The sequence below is a fragment of the Podarcis gaigeae genome, assembly GCF_964106915.1.
Source record: "Podarcis gaigeae genome assembly, chromosome: 1".
NCBI classification, from domain to species: Eukaryota; Metazoa; Chordata; class Lepidosauria; order Squamata; family Lacertidae; genus Podarcis; species Podarcis gaigeae.
The window spans coordinates 61457434-61473894 of NC_139678.1; the positions used below are offsets into that span (position 1 = coordinate 61457434).

Genomic DNA, 16461 nt, shown 5'->3' on the forward strand with positions numbered 1-16461 from the left:
TTGTCTCATCATTCCATACTATGTCATGTCTTCAAATGCTGCATCATTAAAATAAATTAATAGGACACGTCTGGATAGCTCACAACATGTTTCAAAACTTTGTGGTTTCTTGTGGTGTGATTGCATCAGCGTATCAAATCTTGTGGAGTTCAAACCATGGAGGACTATACCTATGGATGAACACTTAATTTAATAGATTTAACCACACAAGTAAGCATATCTAATTTTTTAGAAGAAATTGCCCCATTTGTACCTGACCATTGTGGGATGGGAGCCACTTGATTTCAGCATGGTCCTGTGTCATACCACAGAAGGAACAGCTGTAGAGAAAAACACGGTTTGATATGGCGCACCACGCCCTTTGAGAACCATTGCATTGTTGTTGTTTAGTCGTTTAGTCATGCCCGACTCTTCGTGACCCCATGGAACAGAGCACTCCAGGCACTCCTGTCTTCCACTGCTTCCCGCAGTTTGGTCAAACTCATGCTGGTAGCTTCGAGAACACTGTCCAACCATCTCATCCTCTGTCGTCCCCTTCTCCTTGTGCCCTCCATCTTTCCCAACATCAGGGTCTTTTCCAGGGAGTCTTCTCTTCTCATGAGGTGGCCAAATGGAGCCTCAGCTTCACGATCTGCCCTTCCAGATCGTTTTGCATTGCATTACACACTAATAATGTGTGAAGGGACTATGGCTGTGTGTGTGTGTGTGTGTGTGTGTGTGTGTGTGTTCCCTCTTACTAGAGCATTTTGGTCAGACTATGTAATGCAGATATGAAATATTTTTGATATATTGCTGTCTGATTATTGTTAAAGTATTGCTTTTCAAATATTGTCAGTTAGCTCCACTGATGAAGAAGTTAATCATGACTCTTTCCCTTGAAAGAGTTGTATCTAATGCCAGTCCTACTCACAATAGACTCATACATTTCAGTGGGTTTATTTTACGTATAAATAAACTAAACTGACAAAATCATTATTCATTCAATACATCCTATCTACAGTATGCTGCCTTTCTAGTTGAATGCCCCCAATATGTTTTAAAAATGGCCTGTATTTGGTCAACCATAAATCTGAGATAAGGATACTCTAAGTATAGGAAATCTGTGGCCATCCAGATGTTGTTGGACTTCCATCATTCCTGACTATTGGTCATGCTGTCTGGGACTGATGAAAGTTGAGTTCATCTGGAGGGACACAGGTTTACCATTCCTCCTGTAAGCATTTCTTGCAGATGTGCTAGGATTGTTTGTTTCATGCAGATGCAAGCCTTAGTTTTATTTGAGTGAATATTAAATAAAGTCATTGCCCCCATGCTTTTAGCTACAGACCAAAATTCTACTGTCTCATTCAGTTTAACACTCAGTACCCAAAAATGTATATATCATCAAATAAATATTATTTGGATTCAGGAAAAAACAATTCTGCTGAGTGCCTCAGATATCTATTGATGTTCAACAACAAGTTTAGGTTGCATGTGAAAAGAAGCATTGCCTGTTCAGAATATTTTTTGTCATTATTATCTTTGATGCAATATAAATGAATGAATGAATGAATAGGATGTCAATTCTGTTAATCCTACCCTGCCTCAAAATCTCTTATTATATTAACTCATTCTGAAAATATAGCTTATAACAGCCTTTCTTTCATCTAAAAACATCTTTAAGGAGTCACCATTTTTTATTTTAAAAAATCTTGATAATATGATTTTATTACTTAAGCCATTAGACTGTAATCCTACACCCATGTATCTAGGAATAATCCTAATTAATCTCAGTGGAATTCAGTTTTGAGTAGAAATGTCTAGGATTGCACTGTTAATCATCTGCATAAATTTGCATAAGAATAAACCATAGAGGCCATATCCCAAGCTGGTACAGCAGATTTCTGTGTGTGCAACTGAACTTCCTTTTACTCTCCTGTCCCCAACTAGCACTCACACTCTTCTGGAGAAGAAGTGGGGCACATGAAGAGAAAAGGAAAATTATGCACATGGAGCCTTAGATACAACTCTAGAGCTGGAGACAAGAAAGAGGACTCTCTAGGTGAAACATCCATGCGTCTCATCAAGTGTCATCTTAAAAGACCCACTCTCACCTCTGTACGAGAGTAGAAGTACTTCTAAGATGGCAGCAACATAGCCATTCTTTATTTGATTGTGTTTCTGTGTCAATAGTTCAGGGCTGAAGCCTTGAGGTTCAGGACCAGCAAACAGACTGGTACATCACTCAGATACATAAAATATCTCTTTTGTAAGTACTTTCTGTCTCTTCTTATTTTTTTCAGTCCTCCACAAGCAGCCCAGAGAAGTGTGCCTTTGTTTGCTCGAACTTGGAAGGATTGCTGCAAGGTAGGCAAAAGTATTTGAAGAACTGAGCAATATTTGCATTTTTGACAGCAACAGCTACTGAGAAAATGATGGCTTCAGCAAATTTATATTGGCCAGGATCAAGACAGATGTCCACCTAAGGCTGCACAGGAGCTTATTGTGGACAGTTGTTCAAACAAAAACAAGCCTCCTTTAATATGGTTGTCTGCCATCTTTAAACCAAGGCAAGGAAACCAGCAGGTCTTTCTAAATCGGATTATTTTTCTTCTGCAAGTTGAAACATTTACAGCAATAACTGATGCTGTTTTTGCTATATAACTGAGTTAGTCAGATTGGGCTGCTGTTGATGTGTAAATAGTAACAAGATGATGATGGTGATGACAATGACGATGATGTATTTGGGTCATCTGAAATAATGGATCAGTCATTGCTTGTGAACAGCCAATGTCCTTAGCACTCTACTAAGTCATCTGGCACATATAAGATAACTCAAGGGACAGGAAAGACATGCCCCTCATTTCATTCTCTGAGAATCATGCTGCTTCTGAGAGTCTTGAAAGCATGGCATGAAGTGAAATACTGGCACCCCCCCATTCCCCCAAATTCCCTCGTGCATACAAGGTGGTTTATAAAATGGCATTGTGATATCAGCCACTGAAAGCCATGAAGGACTGACTGAGCTAATTGTGTGAGATGAGTAGATGGATTTTGCGTTGTCTGTTCGACTTCTAAATTACATTTCATTTTAGTGCTTCACCCATATACAATCATGTGTGGATTTAGTTCTACCACGTTAAAGGAGCTGGAAAAGTTTGTGTTTTGTTTCTTTGAACTGAGAAGGAAGGATTGTGGCTGGACAGTGGGAAAAACATTTAAATCTATCTACTCTGGAGTATGAAAAATGTGGTAGGTCAGATTGTGTAAAGAAGCAGGGGGGAAAAGGATCTGCATTCCTTAAAAGAGTACAAGAGCTACATCTGATGAGTAAGGTTGCATGCAGGTGTAGAGCCAGGGCCCAGTGGGAACTAAGTGATTTACAGCCTGTCAGCGTCTGCAGACAGACAGGAAGTCAATGGATTATATATATAGGTGTTTGCTCCAGCCTAGGCTGATATTTCATTAAACAGAAGGGACCAGCTAGCAGCTACTACAACCCAGTATGATTTCACTTGTCGGTTTCTCTATTTTTTTTCCCAAGGGTCAAAAAACATGTTCATAAAATTTGAACCATAGTGGTAGCAATCCTCTCTGTGCATTGGGTCTTTTGTTTTTATACCATGGGAGGTTTCTCATGTCCCAGCAAAACGTATCTATTTTCATTGTTTGAGTAGTATATTAAAAAAAATTGGGCGGTGGGGGTAGAATTTTAAAATGTAAGAGATAGAGTGCTAGTTTTGGACTAGAGGATCCAGGCCTAATCACATCACTATTTCACAGTTTAGTATCACAGGTCGTAGCTAAGGTTATAAAATGCTATTTTTAAAAAAGAAATATCTCCATTATATTGAAACATAGGAAACTGCCTTATACTGAATCAAACCATTGTTCCATCTAGCTCAGTATTGTCTTCACTGATTGGCAGTGACTCTCTAGGAATTCAGGTAGGGGTCTTTTTCCAGTCCTACCTGAGGATTGAACCTTCCACATGCAAAGCCAAGCTATAGCCATTCTCCTATTGCTATACTGTAAGGTTGATCAAAAAAGGACATTCCCTTCTTGTGCCCCCATTCCCCCCTTTCGTTTATGATTCTGGGAACTCAATCAGAGGAAGAATTGTAGCTCAGAAAGAGTAAACATGTTTTGAATGCAGAAGATCCAGAACTCAATTTGTAGCATATCCATTGAGTATTAAGCAGCAGGGAAAGACCTCTGCCTGAGACTGTGAACAACCAAGACTCTGCCAGTCACAGTAGGCCGGTGATGGCCAAACCTGGCCCTATAGCTGTTTTGGGACTACAGTTCGCATCATCCCTGACCACTGGTCCTGTTAGCTAGGGATAATGGGAGTTGTAGTCCCAAAACAGCTGGAGGGCCAAGTTTGGCCATCACTGCTGTAGGCAATGCTGGGCTAGAAGGACAAGTAGCTGGTACAAGGCAGCTTCTACAAATGGAGCTACAGGTGTTCGTTGAATTTTCTACATTTCCCCTTAACTGCTCATGGACGTGAGATGAGGAGCCTCCTGCAAAGAATCTGTTCTTTCCTTTCTTTGCCTCCAGAATATCTTTTTTCTGCTGCTGCTGTCAGTTTTCACTGGCTTTCCATAAAATAGGAGACTGTCTACAGTGACAAGAGAACCCCCTTCTGTGTTTTTGTAGCTGGCTAGCTTTAGACAAATGTAATATAATCAAAAGCTGTAAAAAAAAATATGCTAGTCAAAAAGACTAGCCAGTGTGGTATAGAGGTTGAACTAGGCCTGGGAGACCAAATCTCCTCTCAGCCATGAAGCTGAATAGGTGACCTAGGTGCAGGCACTGTCTCTTAGCCTAATTTACCTCAGGGTGTTGTGCTGATAATATGGAGAGCAGGGAGGACCATGTATGTCACCTTGAGCTCCCATACCCTCCAACATTTCTCCGATGAAAATAGGAACGTCCCATTCCATAAATGATAATTTTACTATTTGTACCCCACACATGTTATTGGCTTGCCCCAGCACTCTGGGCAGCTTCCAACATATACAATAACATAATAAAACATTAAACAGTTTTTTTAAAAAAACTTCCCTATAAAGGATTGCCTTCAGACGGGTCAGGGTTGGATAACTCCATACCCTCCAAAATTTCTCCAATGAAAAGAGGGACATCCTAAGGAAAAGCAGGACATTCCGGGATCAAATCAGAAACTGGGATGGCTTCTTTAAATCAGGGATGTCCCTGGAAAATAAGGACACTTGGAGGGTCTGAACATATTAGAGCAAAGAGTGTGCTCCAAGAGTGTTGCTCAGCTCTGATACTGGAGCTAGGGTAAAGCACAAAATCAAATACTGTTATAATGATTTTAGTGGGGTTTTTTTTACACTTTTCGTAAGGCAATGTAACTATTATTTTTAACCTGTTGGAACTGGTAACCTTCTGCATTCAAAGGTTTGGCGTGGAGCCTCCTGGATTAATAAAACTGGAGAAAGAGATTGAGCAAGAAGAAACACTTTCAACCCCTCTTCCGTCCCCCTCCCCCTCCCCCTCAAAGTCGCCTGGCAAAAAAAGCACAGGGAAACTTCTGGATGATGCGGTAAGTGTGCATTAGCAGGCCTCATGCAACACATCTTTCTTGACAGGTGATTGGCAGGGAGTCTCCCTTTCCCACTCTTGGTAAGGTATATTGATGCACTGGATAAAAGAAGGGTAACCATTAACTATCCTCAGTTTGAAGTAACATCTGTGAGAAATGAGGTTACAGGGAACCAAACAGAGGGCCTTCTCGGTGGTGGTGCCTGTCCTGTGGAACGCCCTCCCATCAGATGTCAAGGCAATAAGCAGCTATCTTACTTTTGAAAGACATCTGAAGGCAGCCTTGCTTAGGGAAGTTTTTAATGTTAGATGTTTTATCGTGTTTTTATTATTCTGTTGTGAGCTGCCCAGAGTGGCTGGGGAAACACAGCCAGATAGGCAGGGTATAAATAATAAATTATGATTATGATTATAACATCTGCTCTTCAAAAAGTTAGTTGATAGCACTTGTTAGGGGGGGGAACCCTGACCATTAGGTCCAGTCGTGACCGACTCTGGGACTGCAGCGCTCATCTCGCTTTATTGGCCGAGGGAGCCGGCGTATAGCTTCCGGGTCATGTGGCCAGCATGACTAAGCCACTTCTGGCAAACCAGAGCAGCACACGGAAATGCCATTTACCTTCCCACAGGAGCGGTACCTATTTATCTACTTGCACTTTGAGGTGCTTTCGAACTGCTAGGTTGGCCGAGCAATGGGAGCTCACCCCATCGTGGGGATTTGAACCACTGACCTTCTGATCGGCAGGTCCTAGGCTCTGTGGTTTAACCCACAGCGCCACCCACGTCCCTTAGGGAGTGATTTACTGACAGCTAGTCTGGAAAGTTTACGGTGCCAACTCCCTATCTAAATGGCACTATGCATTTTGAACTACGACTCTTTGAAGTAAGTCCCAGCCAATGTAGTAATTTCTATTCCTCACTTACATTCTTCACTAAGGAAATTCAAATTCTCATATATATATATATATATGTGTGTGTGTGTGTGTGTGTGTGTGTGGACGCGGGTGGCGCTGTGGGTTAAACCACAGAGCCTAGGGCTTGCTGATCACCAGTCACAGTTTTGTGTGTAGCGCAGAGCAAATATGTCTCTGTGACTAGCTTCCAACCTTCTTTCTCCCTAGATCACCTATCCACTCTTGCAGTTGTTCCTCTCTACCTAGCAGCTAGGTGTGGGAGCTAAGGCCCATCAATTTTTTCCACAGCACAGAGCAATTTCTTTGGTTACGCTAATCATGGTGCTTAACTAGTTAGCCGCAACCATTGCCTAGAGAAAGGGACTGGTTTGGCAAGCTCTCATACCTACAAACCCCCACAGATCCAGGAATCCAAGAACTGGAAAAGTCCCTGGGAATCCCTCAGACTGACCGTTCAGACTGATAACAATACTGATATAAGCTTAAAACACACACACACCCTGCTGTAAGGCAGTGCAATCACATACCAGTGTGTGAACACTTGAAGGTGGACCAAGTAGAAGACCAAAGGTCACAGGTATAGATATATTGTGATATAAGAGCAGGGAGATGAGGAGGAGGCAAGGTTGCAGAGCAACTTTAAAGCTAAGAGAAGGAGCCTGGACTGGGGAACAGAGAGGAAGCCAGCAGTGGGGTTTAAGAAGGGGTGTTACATGATCAGATCAGGTCCGTATTATGAATGTGACTGGCTGCGGCTTCAAAGTCCTAAGCAAAGATCTTTCCAACCCTGCTGCCTCAAATGCTTTTAACTGGAGATGCTGAGGATGATTGAACCTGAGACTTGCTGAATGCAGTTCATTGATGCATTTAACCTATGCAGTAACATTCACTTTTCACTCTTTATGGAAAAATCACACTGGTCCTGAATAGACAGTGTTCCAAACAACCAAGGGTTAAACAGGAAAGTAAAAAATGTATTCTAAAAAAAGCACTTGTTGCTATGGCAACTCCTATATCACATGGTGGATGTGCCACCTGGGAGTTACAAAGCGCTCCTTGAAAGCCCCTGTGCCACTCCTGAGCTACAATGAACAGATGGAATTTGGTGTATTTAACAGTGCTTGTGAAATGTAATTTGCTGAAATGCAAACTTGGTTAGGTTTAGCAACCCCCCCTCCCCTTCCTGGTTCTTTAACTTCTCAAAGTCTTTCACTGTGGCTGCCAGAGAAGGACTGAGACAAAGCATAGAAGAGGTGACTGCAATTCCTGTGGGTGAAGAAAAAAGGAGAAAAAAGAGCTTATGAAGTCTGATTTAAGTGACCTCCTTTAATTTACAGAATATCAGCAAAACGCAAACACATAAAACTATTTTATCAATTCTAACAAAGACGTCTTGGATGTAAATTAACATAGTTGAAAATCTTACAGCAGCCTCCATATGCACAAAGTTACAGCAAGGCTGAATCCCAGCCTCCAAACGCATCTTCTTTCTAGATTTCCTCACAGTAATATTGCTGTGGGTTTGGGGAAATAACAAGAGCTGAGTGAAAGGCTTCATGACTTGTTTGGCTTGTACTTTCTGTTGCTCTTCTAAGGCTAAATAGCAATATGCAAGTGGAAAAAATCCTCAAGAATTGTTTTGATGCTGCTGCTACAATAGTGGGTGGGGGAGCCTCCCCTTTCTCCTTCAAAGACCCTCCAGCATGTAGCAGATCTTTGTTGGAAAACTGATCAAGCAGAGACTCAGTTCATGTGTTTTCCATCCTTTTGAGGGTAGTGAAATCAGGGGGACATGGGAATAGGAATGATTGGAGGCTCTGGTTGGCAATGGAAGCTATTGGGCAATGGAGGGGCTCATGCAATCATTGAGAACCCATGCCATTTCCCTTTGAAAAGATGTTGGATTTATATGTCTAGTTTAGTATTATTAAGAAATTCATCAGGTTGACCAGAAGAAGACTGAAGAATACATGCCCCCATTTCAGTGCCTGCTGTCTTAAGACTTTGTACGGTGAATGTGCACATGTGTCCATTTTAGGTACTAGGTCTGGAGCAATTTTCTTCATTGCTTGGATGTAATGGGGGGGGGGGGAGAACCAGGCTCAAATTTACAAGTGTTGAAAGTTCTTTTTTCAGACCATTACAAGGAGTCAACATAGCACTGTCTTCATGGCATCCAGAGTGGTGATGGGCCCCACTTTACAGAGGATATTCCTCTATTTTGAAAGGCTGCCAGAGGACAATCCTATAATTGAAGGTGTCTTCTATTTAATGGCCATCCAGTCCAAATCTTATTTAAAGGCAAGAAACAAAAAAAAAGGGAGAACAGGAGAGTTAAAGTTGCCCACCAACTCACTAAGCAGACTGAGCAGGCACACCTGTCACTGATGCCTTCCCTACTAAGAGTTGTAGTCTATTTCAGGTATAGTAAATATTTCTGAATTTGTGTCTATAAACAAAAATGCCTTATGCAAACTGGTGTCCTCATTTTTAGCAATACACAACCAGCCACCCTACTGTATTCCCAATGTTCTGAACTCTCAGTATCCTAGAACACCCCATCTGCCTCTCATATCTGGTTCAATCTAACAGAAAAAAAGAACTACTAAGTCTTCTTTTAAAACATAAACTCCCATTTTGGTAACAAGACAAATACCTTCACACTTGAAGAGCCCCAAGTCAGTGAAAGCCGTCGGTGTTTAAAGTGACATCATGCACTACAGCTGAGTAACCAGACTTCAGCTAGGTAATGAAACTTATTAAAATTCAGTCTGAAAATCCCTGAAGGGAGTGGCAAACAGGACTAAGCAAAAGACATGCAGTAAATTGGTCAGTCCAGTAAGATTTGACATGGGTTTTGCTGCTCTACCTCTTGAGATATAAGAGATATACCTCTTGTAAACTTCACAGAGACATATGGTTGGCAATTGTCTGAGGCAAGATGCTTCCATCTGACCAGAAAGGCTTTTCTTATAGCCCTCTGTGATGTTATAAATAACCCTTTCTAAGAAAATGTAAAAGTCAGTCTTTCACCAGTAGTTATTCTAACAACATCTTTCCTATGCTCTCAGTCTCGCTTCACAGACTGTTGGCTTCTGAACTAGATCTCCAAAGGTCTCTGGGGTGGATGAAATCTTTAGAAAGTGTGCCTTGCATTTTGCTTCATTTGACACCAACACATTAGGTCAACTTTCCTCCTAGAGAACTACATTGTGTGGAAATTATTTTATGTGTGCACTTGTCAGTGTTAAGGTTAGATATAAAATAGCAGTAATACCTGAATGTCAAATTAGAGTTCACTCAACCAGATCTGCTCTTTGGCAGTGATGTCTGTGCTCCTTGCATTTCACCAAGAAGTTCAAGATACAATAAATGTTAATGCACCTTAACCATATCTCTTATAGTAGTGGTTCCCAAAATGGATTGGTATGGGTGGTTCATCAGACCAGCATTCACAGGTAAAATGCAATGCAAAGGAATCATTTAAGCAGTAAATGGAGAATGCAATTAGCAGCTTTCATTTTCACTTCTGATTTACATATATATTAGGTTTATATTTAGCAAACACTTTATTCAAATCTGGGGTTATATCAAAGCAGCTTTGATTTAGGCCACACCAATACTTTCATTAAATTATTTTAAACATGAAGCTGGTCACATGAAAAACATTTTCCCATGCTTTATTCTCCAGATCTGGCTTTCTATGTACATTATGTTGCCATCCTACATGTGCTGCATTGCTACACCAACATAGGACCCATCATAGGAAGAATGCAACATAAAAGGATAACTTAAGCAGTAAAGGGAGAATGCAGTTAGCAGCTTTCCCTCTCACACATCACCACACCATCATCAGGCTCATCACTTCCATCGTTCCCTGACATACTATTATGTAAGGACAGCAACTCAGTTTAAACTCAGCAAACACTTCCCCCAGTATCACATTCAGATTGTTTCTTTCTGAACAACTGAGGAGCATAAAATGAGTAGAGCTCATAGACTATCAGCGTTAATACTGCAGGTTACAGTGGCACACCCACTCACAGCACCCCTTGGGAGAAGACCCTAGCAGTTTGTGTGTATTAGTAGCAACAAGGTTATACAAGTCAAAGTTCAGGGTTTCCCAGACTGTAGGTTGGAACTTCAATGAGGTTACTCCACAGAGGAATGAGGCCTGCAGTCTCTGACTGCTGCTTGCTGAGTTACCTCAGAGTGAAGGTGAAGCTGTGGTTGGGCAATAGGCAGCACCACGAGAGGCCTTGCCCCCTTTTGCAGCAGTCCTCTGATATTGGAAATGATGGGTGTTTGTGTAAGTTTTTTGTAAGTATTGAGTGAGTGAGTGAGAGAGGCAGGTGGATTTAATTACAAGTACCAGTGGAGTCTGGTGCTCACTGAAACCGGTAAGGAGGAAGCAGAGGAGGACTTAGGAGTGTGCGACCGGTTTCAGTCGCACTAGTCACGGAGCCTCAGGGGTGCTGCAAGGGGTGCTGCAACTATAGTTTAGAATGGAACACAAGAGGTTGGAGGAAGGTGCTGGATTTTGGGTGTTGCTCAGTGTGCCGCTGAAATTTGACCCCCCCCCCCGCAATGTTTGCCACTGGAGGAAGGCAAGGAGGCTGATGAAGACAGAGCCAGGAAAAGGTGGAACTAATTTTGGTTTTGTCCACATCCTTCTGCTTCCACTCTGAGTTCCACAAGAGCAACCAAGGAGGTTGACAGACAGTGTCACCCCTAGACAGGTTTGTAAATAAGGAGGGATGCTGGCTGAGGACATTCTGAGCCTGGTGCGGCAGCGTCCCAGTTGATTTAATGGACCAGCCTCCAATGAAAGGCACTTAAATTTCTGGCACAGTCTGAACACTGCACAATAGTGATGTGATGGGTAGAACAACGAATTAAGAAAGAGCAGGTGCTTGGTTTAGGAGCTGGTGGGAAAGATACAGTTGAATATAATCTGTCCTAATGGTACTGTATTGCACTAAACAATTTAAAATGATAACTTCCCCCCTCTTTTTTCCCAAAGGTCAAACATATTTCTGAAGATCCTCCTTGTAAATGCCCTAGTAAATTTTGTGTGGAGCGTCTTTCACAAGGAAGATACAGAGTTGGAGAAAAGATCCTTTTCATCAGGGTAAGAAAGATTTACTATTCAACTTGCAGAGTGACGTCTGGTAAGCACTTAATTAGGAATGAGCATTATGAGGAATGAGCATTATCTTGCCATATACTTGTCATCATTACTGGATAGAGTTGTGCAGGGGCAGATTTCACATCCCTCCATACATATGAACATCTGGCTGGGATAGATAGTTCCTTTAAATTACATAGTTAAAGTGGTTGGGTGTGTTTTTTTTCATGCTGCTGATCTGTCTGCTTCTATCGTCCTTGTCCAACCCCTCCCCAACAATTGTTTTATTGCCCATAAGAATGCAGTCATTACTGATTTGTTGCAGGAGATCCAAATCTCATTTTCATGGGTACCACTTCAGCTATGGATAATCACATTGACCCCATACTCAAACTGCAGAATGGTATTTTCTTCTGCCAAGTGAATCTACTGGAAAATACATTCAACACTGCATGGAACCTGGTTCTGTGAGTGCCAAAGGCCTCACCTGCTTAACACCTGGGATGTGAATAATGAAGAATAATGTCTACCTGAGAAGCAGCTTGGCCACTGTTGCTTTCTGGAAGAGAGCATGGTAGCGGTGAAGAAGTGGGGAGTTCAGCATTGATGCAAATGCATTGGCGACACCAGTCTTGGGCTACTGCCAGTGCAATGGCAACATGCTCACCTCCCTGTTGCTTCCTCCTTCCCTTTCTGATATGTAACAGCAACCTATCTGCCAGAAAGCTAGTGTAGTGGCTTCCTGTCCCCCATTGAGATGCTTCTGGTTAAACCTTCCATCCTTGCATGTGACAGTCCCAATGAAAATGGGTCCACTCTTGATACTGAAAAGCAACGACAACTCAGATGTGATTGGTGGCCATGTGATTAAAGTAAAATTTAGGCTGAGCCTATGCTGTTGAAGAGGCAAGTTTTCAGCTCACTAAACACATTCTCTGACCACTTGATAACCTTTCAAAAAGAGAAATATAGTATTTTTAACTGCTGAGAAGCTGTACTCCATGATTTAGAAATGCTGCCCCTAAATGCAAGGGCTCATGCATAATCTTGTTTAATGTGGATAGTCAGTTTCCTGTACCTCTATTAATTATCCATTGTCCATACGACAATCTCCTCCAATCATTGCCTTCCCATATGTCCGCCTCCCTTAATCTGGATTGTCACATACTAGGGATACTCTGAAAAGGAGAGGATATGAGAAAATCTAGATTGAGGGAGGGGAAAGTGATCGTGTTATTGCTGAGCATGTTTCAGGGTTGACTTTGGACACTGACGACTGGTTTTCTGGGTGCAACCTGGTGATCCCTTTATAAATCAGGCCCTGCCTCTGTTTCCATCTTGGTTGCATGCAAAAATAAGCCACTGATTTTAGCGTGGTTGCATGAAATTGGATTTGTAAAAATAATTTAACAGTGTATTATTTGGGTTGTCATTTCAGATCAGCTGAAACATGTTTTACAAGATAGTGCAGATGAGTAATGAGAGTGAAACTTAAGCCTTTGATAGATGACATGTCACCTACACCCATATGCCTTGTTCAAAAAGCGGTTGTATCTACACTGGATCTTGAATAGTCAAGTGGTTTGGGGAACTTTATGCTACACCTCTTAACAAAGGAACAGTTCCTCCAGTGCTGGTTTACTCACTTGAAGTCAACATGAGTCACTCCCATATGAGTTAGAACAGGATTGGACTCCATTGCCTGAGTTAGGCCAGCAGTTCTTAAATTGTTTTTCTGTGTATGTATTTCATTGGAAGGAACTGATAGCAACTTAAGCAACTGCTGTATACTAAGTCGAACCATTAGATCATCTAGTTCAGTATTGTTTATACCAGCTAGCAGCAGCTTTCCAGTTCTTCAGGCAGCGATCTTTCCCAGTTCTACTTGGAGGTGCCAGGAATTGAACCGGGGAGATTCTGCATGCAGAGCATTACTCTTTCCCTGAGCTACACTCCTTCCATACAGCAGAATGAGTTGGATCCTAAGAACCATGAGGAGAGAGAACTTTGCCACTCCATCCTCCCTGTTCCCCTGGAAAGCCACTCCTGGGAATTAGAGGAACCTCTGGAATGGAGTGTGATGAGGTCTGTCGGCTGGTGAACTATGGTCCACTGATCTCTTACATGCATCTCTCCTTGCTCCAGGGGGTTCTCACTTTCAGGAGAGGTGTTTTTTGTGGAGATTCATGAGGCTGAAGTGGGGAGGAGAAGACAGGAAATTTCTCTTTCAATTGCTTTTGGTGGCTTACAAATTTTGGAATCTGGCCCAAGGTTGGAGGTTTCCTCCATTTGAAATATTTAGAAAATCATTTGTGGGCCATAGGTCTGTTAGAGCCCCAGTTTCTGGCTTACAGAGGCTGCAGATTAATCTAACCTTTGTTTATGATTACTCTTTTTGTGATTGCCATGCTGCTTCCCTTTGTATGAAGCAAAATTGGCAACAATTTGCAAGGAGCCTTTTTGTGGCCCCCAAACATTAATTGCTTATACCTTCTCATGCACATGGCATTTTTAAAAATCAAGAATGGCTAACCTCACTTGGCCTGAAGACTACATTCACCCTTGGTCAACCCTCTGGGGAGTACATGTGACTACCCACACCTTGTCATGCACAGGCGACACATGCAAGCAGATCCTCACAAAGGTACAGTGTATCTTTCTCAGCTGATCTGTTTAAACTAGCTGAAGGCTGTTGTGTCTCTCTGCTCATCAAATGATTACCGTATTTTTCACTCTATAAAATGCACCAAACCATAAGATGCGCCTAGTTTTAGAGGCGGAGAACAAGAACAAAAATATTCCATTTCTCCTGCCACTTCGCTGAAGGGGCGCTGCACAGCTTTCCCCTTCAGCAAAGTGGCGGGATAAGCGGAGCCCCTTCTATTTCTATTTCTGCTTCACTGAAGGGGTGCTGCGCAGAGAGAGAAAGCTGTGCAGCGCCTCTCCAGCAAAGCAAAGCTAGGAGAGCAAGAGGGATCGGTGCGCACCAATCCCTCTTGCTCTCCTGGCTTCAGAGAAAGCTGTGCAGCCTGCATTCGCTCCATAAGACACACACACATTTCCCCTTACTTTTTAGGAGGGGAAAAGTGAGTCTTATAGAGCAAAAAATATGGTTCTTTGCTGACCAGGGAGAAGTCTATTTGCATCCTCATCAGGGCACCCCAGTGCCATGACTCCTTTATTTTATTTCTTTCACTGTTGTCACCAAAATTGGTGGTGTCTTCGGGGATGCAGAAAAATGGGCTTGGGGGCTAGATTAGGACCCACACTGGAGGTTAGCCGCCTCCGATTTAAATGTCTGAGCCTGTTTAGGATTCTTCTCCGCCTGTAAAGCTAAAGGCGTTATCTAGATGCTAACTCGCATGCCATACTTTAGCAAGGAAAGGCAGTGCAGTTGCTAAGGAAACAGAGCAAGGACATTTCTTTGGGGATTTACTATATTAACAGGGGCTTGCTTGCCTTTCTGTTTCTCCAGAAGTGTTGTTATAATGTCATGAAGACTGACAGCATTGAAATCCAATAAATAAAAAATTACATTTACTGCACAAATAACCAGGCAGTATAACAATTCTGAAGGGCTCCATTAGGTAGGTAAAAGATGAAAGAAAATATAACCAAAATGCAGCAGGTATTAGTGTTATTGATGGCGTTTATTATGCATTCAGCACCAGCAGTGCACATGACACTTTACAAAGAGACTTAGGCCTTATCCACATTTCTGCTTCTCCCCTGCTTAGAAAGCATGGGGCCAGGAGTTTTCTGCTTGTCCCTTGCTATCTAGGTGTGAGTCTGAGCAATTTTGCCATTGCCCTGCTGCTTTCTCCTGGAAAACCCACTCTGTAATGATAAATCAGAACAAATGGCAATCTGCAAGAAACCTGATTACCGTTTGCTCTGAATCAGCACTAAATAATGGGTTTTCCCGGGGGAAACACAACTGTGGATGAGCCCAGAAATGTTACTGGACTAAAAGTTGGGGAGACAATGGGAAAGAGAGGATGGGAGCAGTGGCGTAGGCAAGTAATTTGCACCCCCTAACCCGTGGATTTGCGCCCCCTAACCCTAACCCCCAGATGTTGCGCCCGGTGCAGCCGGGGGCCCCTGCACCCCCCATGCTACGCCACTGGATGGGAGGAACAGAAAGGGCAGATGTATCAAGAATTGAATATGAAGAAATGATGTGCCATCCACACACATACACATACGTATGCAGGCAGAGCAATCCTAACCGGGCCTGCAGGAGGAGGATCAGAGCAGTGGTGCCTCCACGACATCTGAAACTGTGCTGTCTCCTGCTTCTCAGAATGGAAACTGGTGATGGGAGAGCATGGCCTCCATGGGGCTGTCCCTGAATTAGTCTGGCCCAACTCATAGCTGTGGACATGCCTTGTACCTGGTGTTCACTTGTATGGATGTTGGTGATCTGACACTAAGTAAAAGCGAAACTAAAGAAGTACCATGGTCAGATCACCTCCTGGTGCAAATGGACTTCTCTGCGACCCATCCCCTCTGCAGGGAGGTGGGACCGATTCAGATGGTCTGTCCCCACCACTTAATGGATCCAAATGGTTTCCAGAGAGTGATAGGGGATGCTTTATCCCATGTTGATGGCCTTTCAGCTGATTTCCTGGTGGCCCCCTGGAAAGTGGAGTTAACCAGGGCTATTGACTGGTTGGCTCCGAAGTGCCCTCTCCAATTGCATGGAGCCTGGAGAGCCCTCTGGTTTTCTTCAGAGCTGAGGGTGAGGAAACAATCGCTGAGATGGCTAGAGCGTCGGTGGCGGATAACTCACTCTGAAGCTGACTGGACATGGGTTAGAGCTCAATGTCGAGCCTAACATTGCTAACAGTGGTAGGGGAGAAGACT

At 42.8% G+C, this 16461-nt stretch overlaps 1 protein-coding gene and 1 long non-coding RNA gene across 6 annotated transcripts in view; one reads left to right on the forward strand and one right to left on the reverse strand.

Moving 5' to 3' along the window:
- The window catches only part of LOC310851363, a 690313-nt gene that overhangs the window by 271898 nt on the left and 401954 nt on the right, over window positions 1-16461 (reverse strand). The gene's annotated exons all lie outside the window — the stretch shown is intronic.
- Window positions 1-16461, forward strand: part of GAS2 (growth arrest specific 2) — a 116359-nt gene that overhangs the window by 66943 nt on the left and 32955 nt on the right. For all 5 annotated transcript variants that reach the window (XM_083752426.1, XM_083752423.1, XM_083752427.1 and 2 more), the window contains 3 exons: window positions 2283-2346; window positions 5410-5554; window positions 11491-11598. In XM_083752426.1, coding sequence (XP_083608552.1) covers window positions 2283-2346; window positions 5410-5554; window positions 11491-11598 — 317 coding nt within the window. The remainder of the gene's footprint in view (window positions 1-2282; window positions 2347-5409; window positions 5555-11490; window positions 11599-16461) is intronic.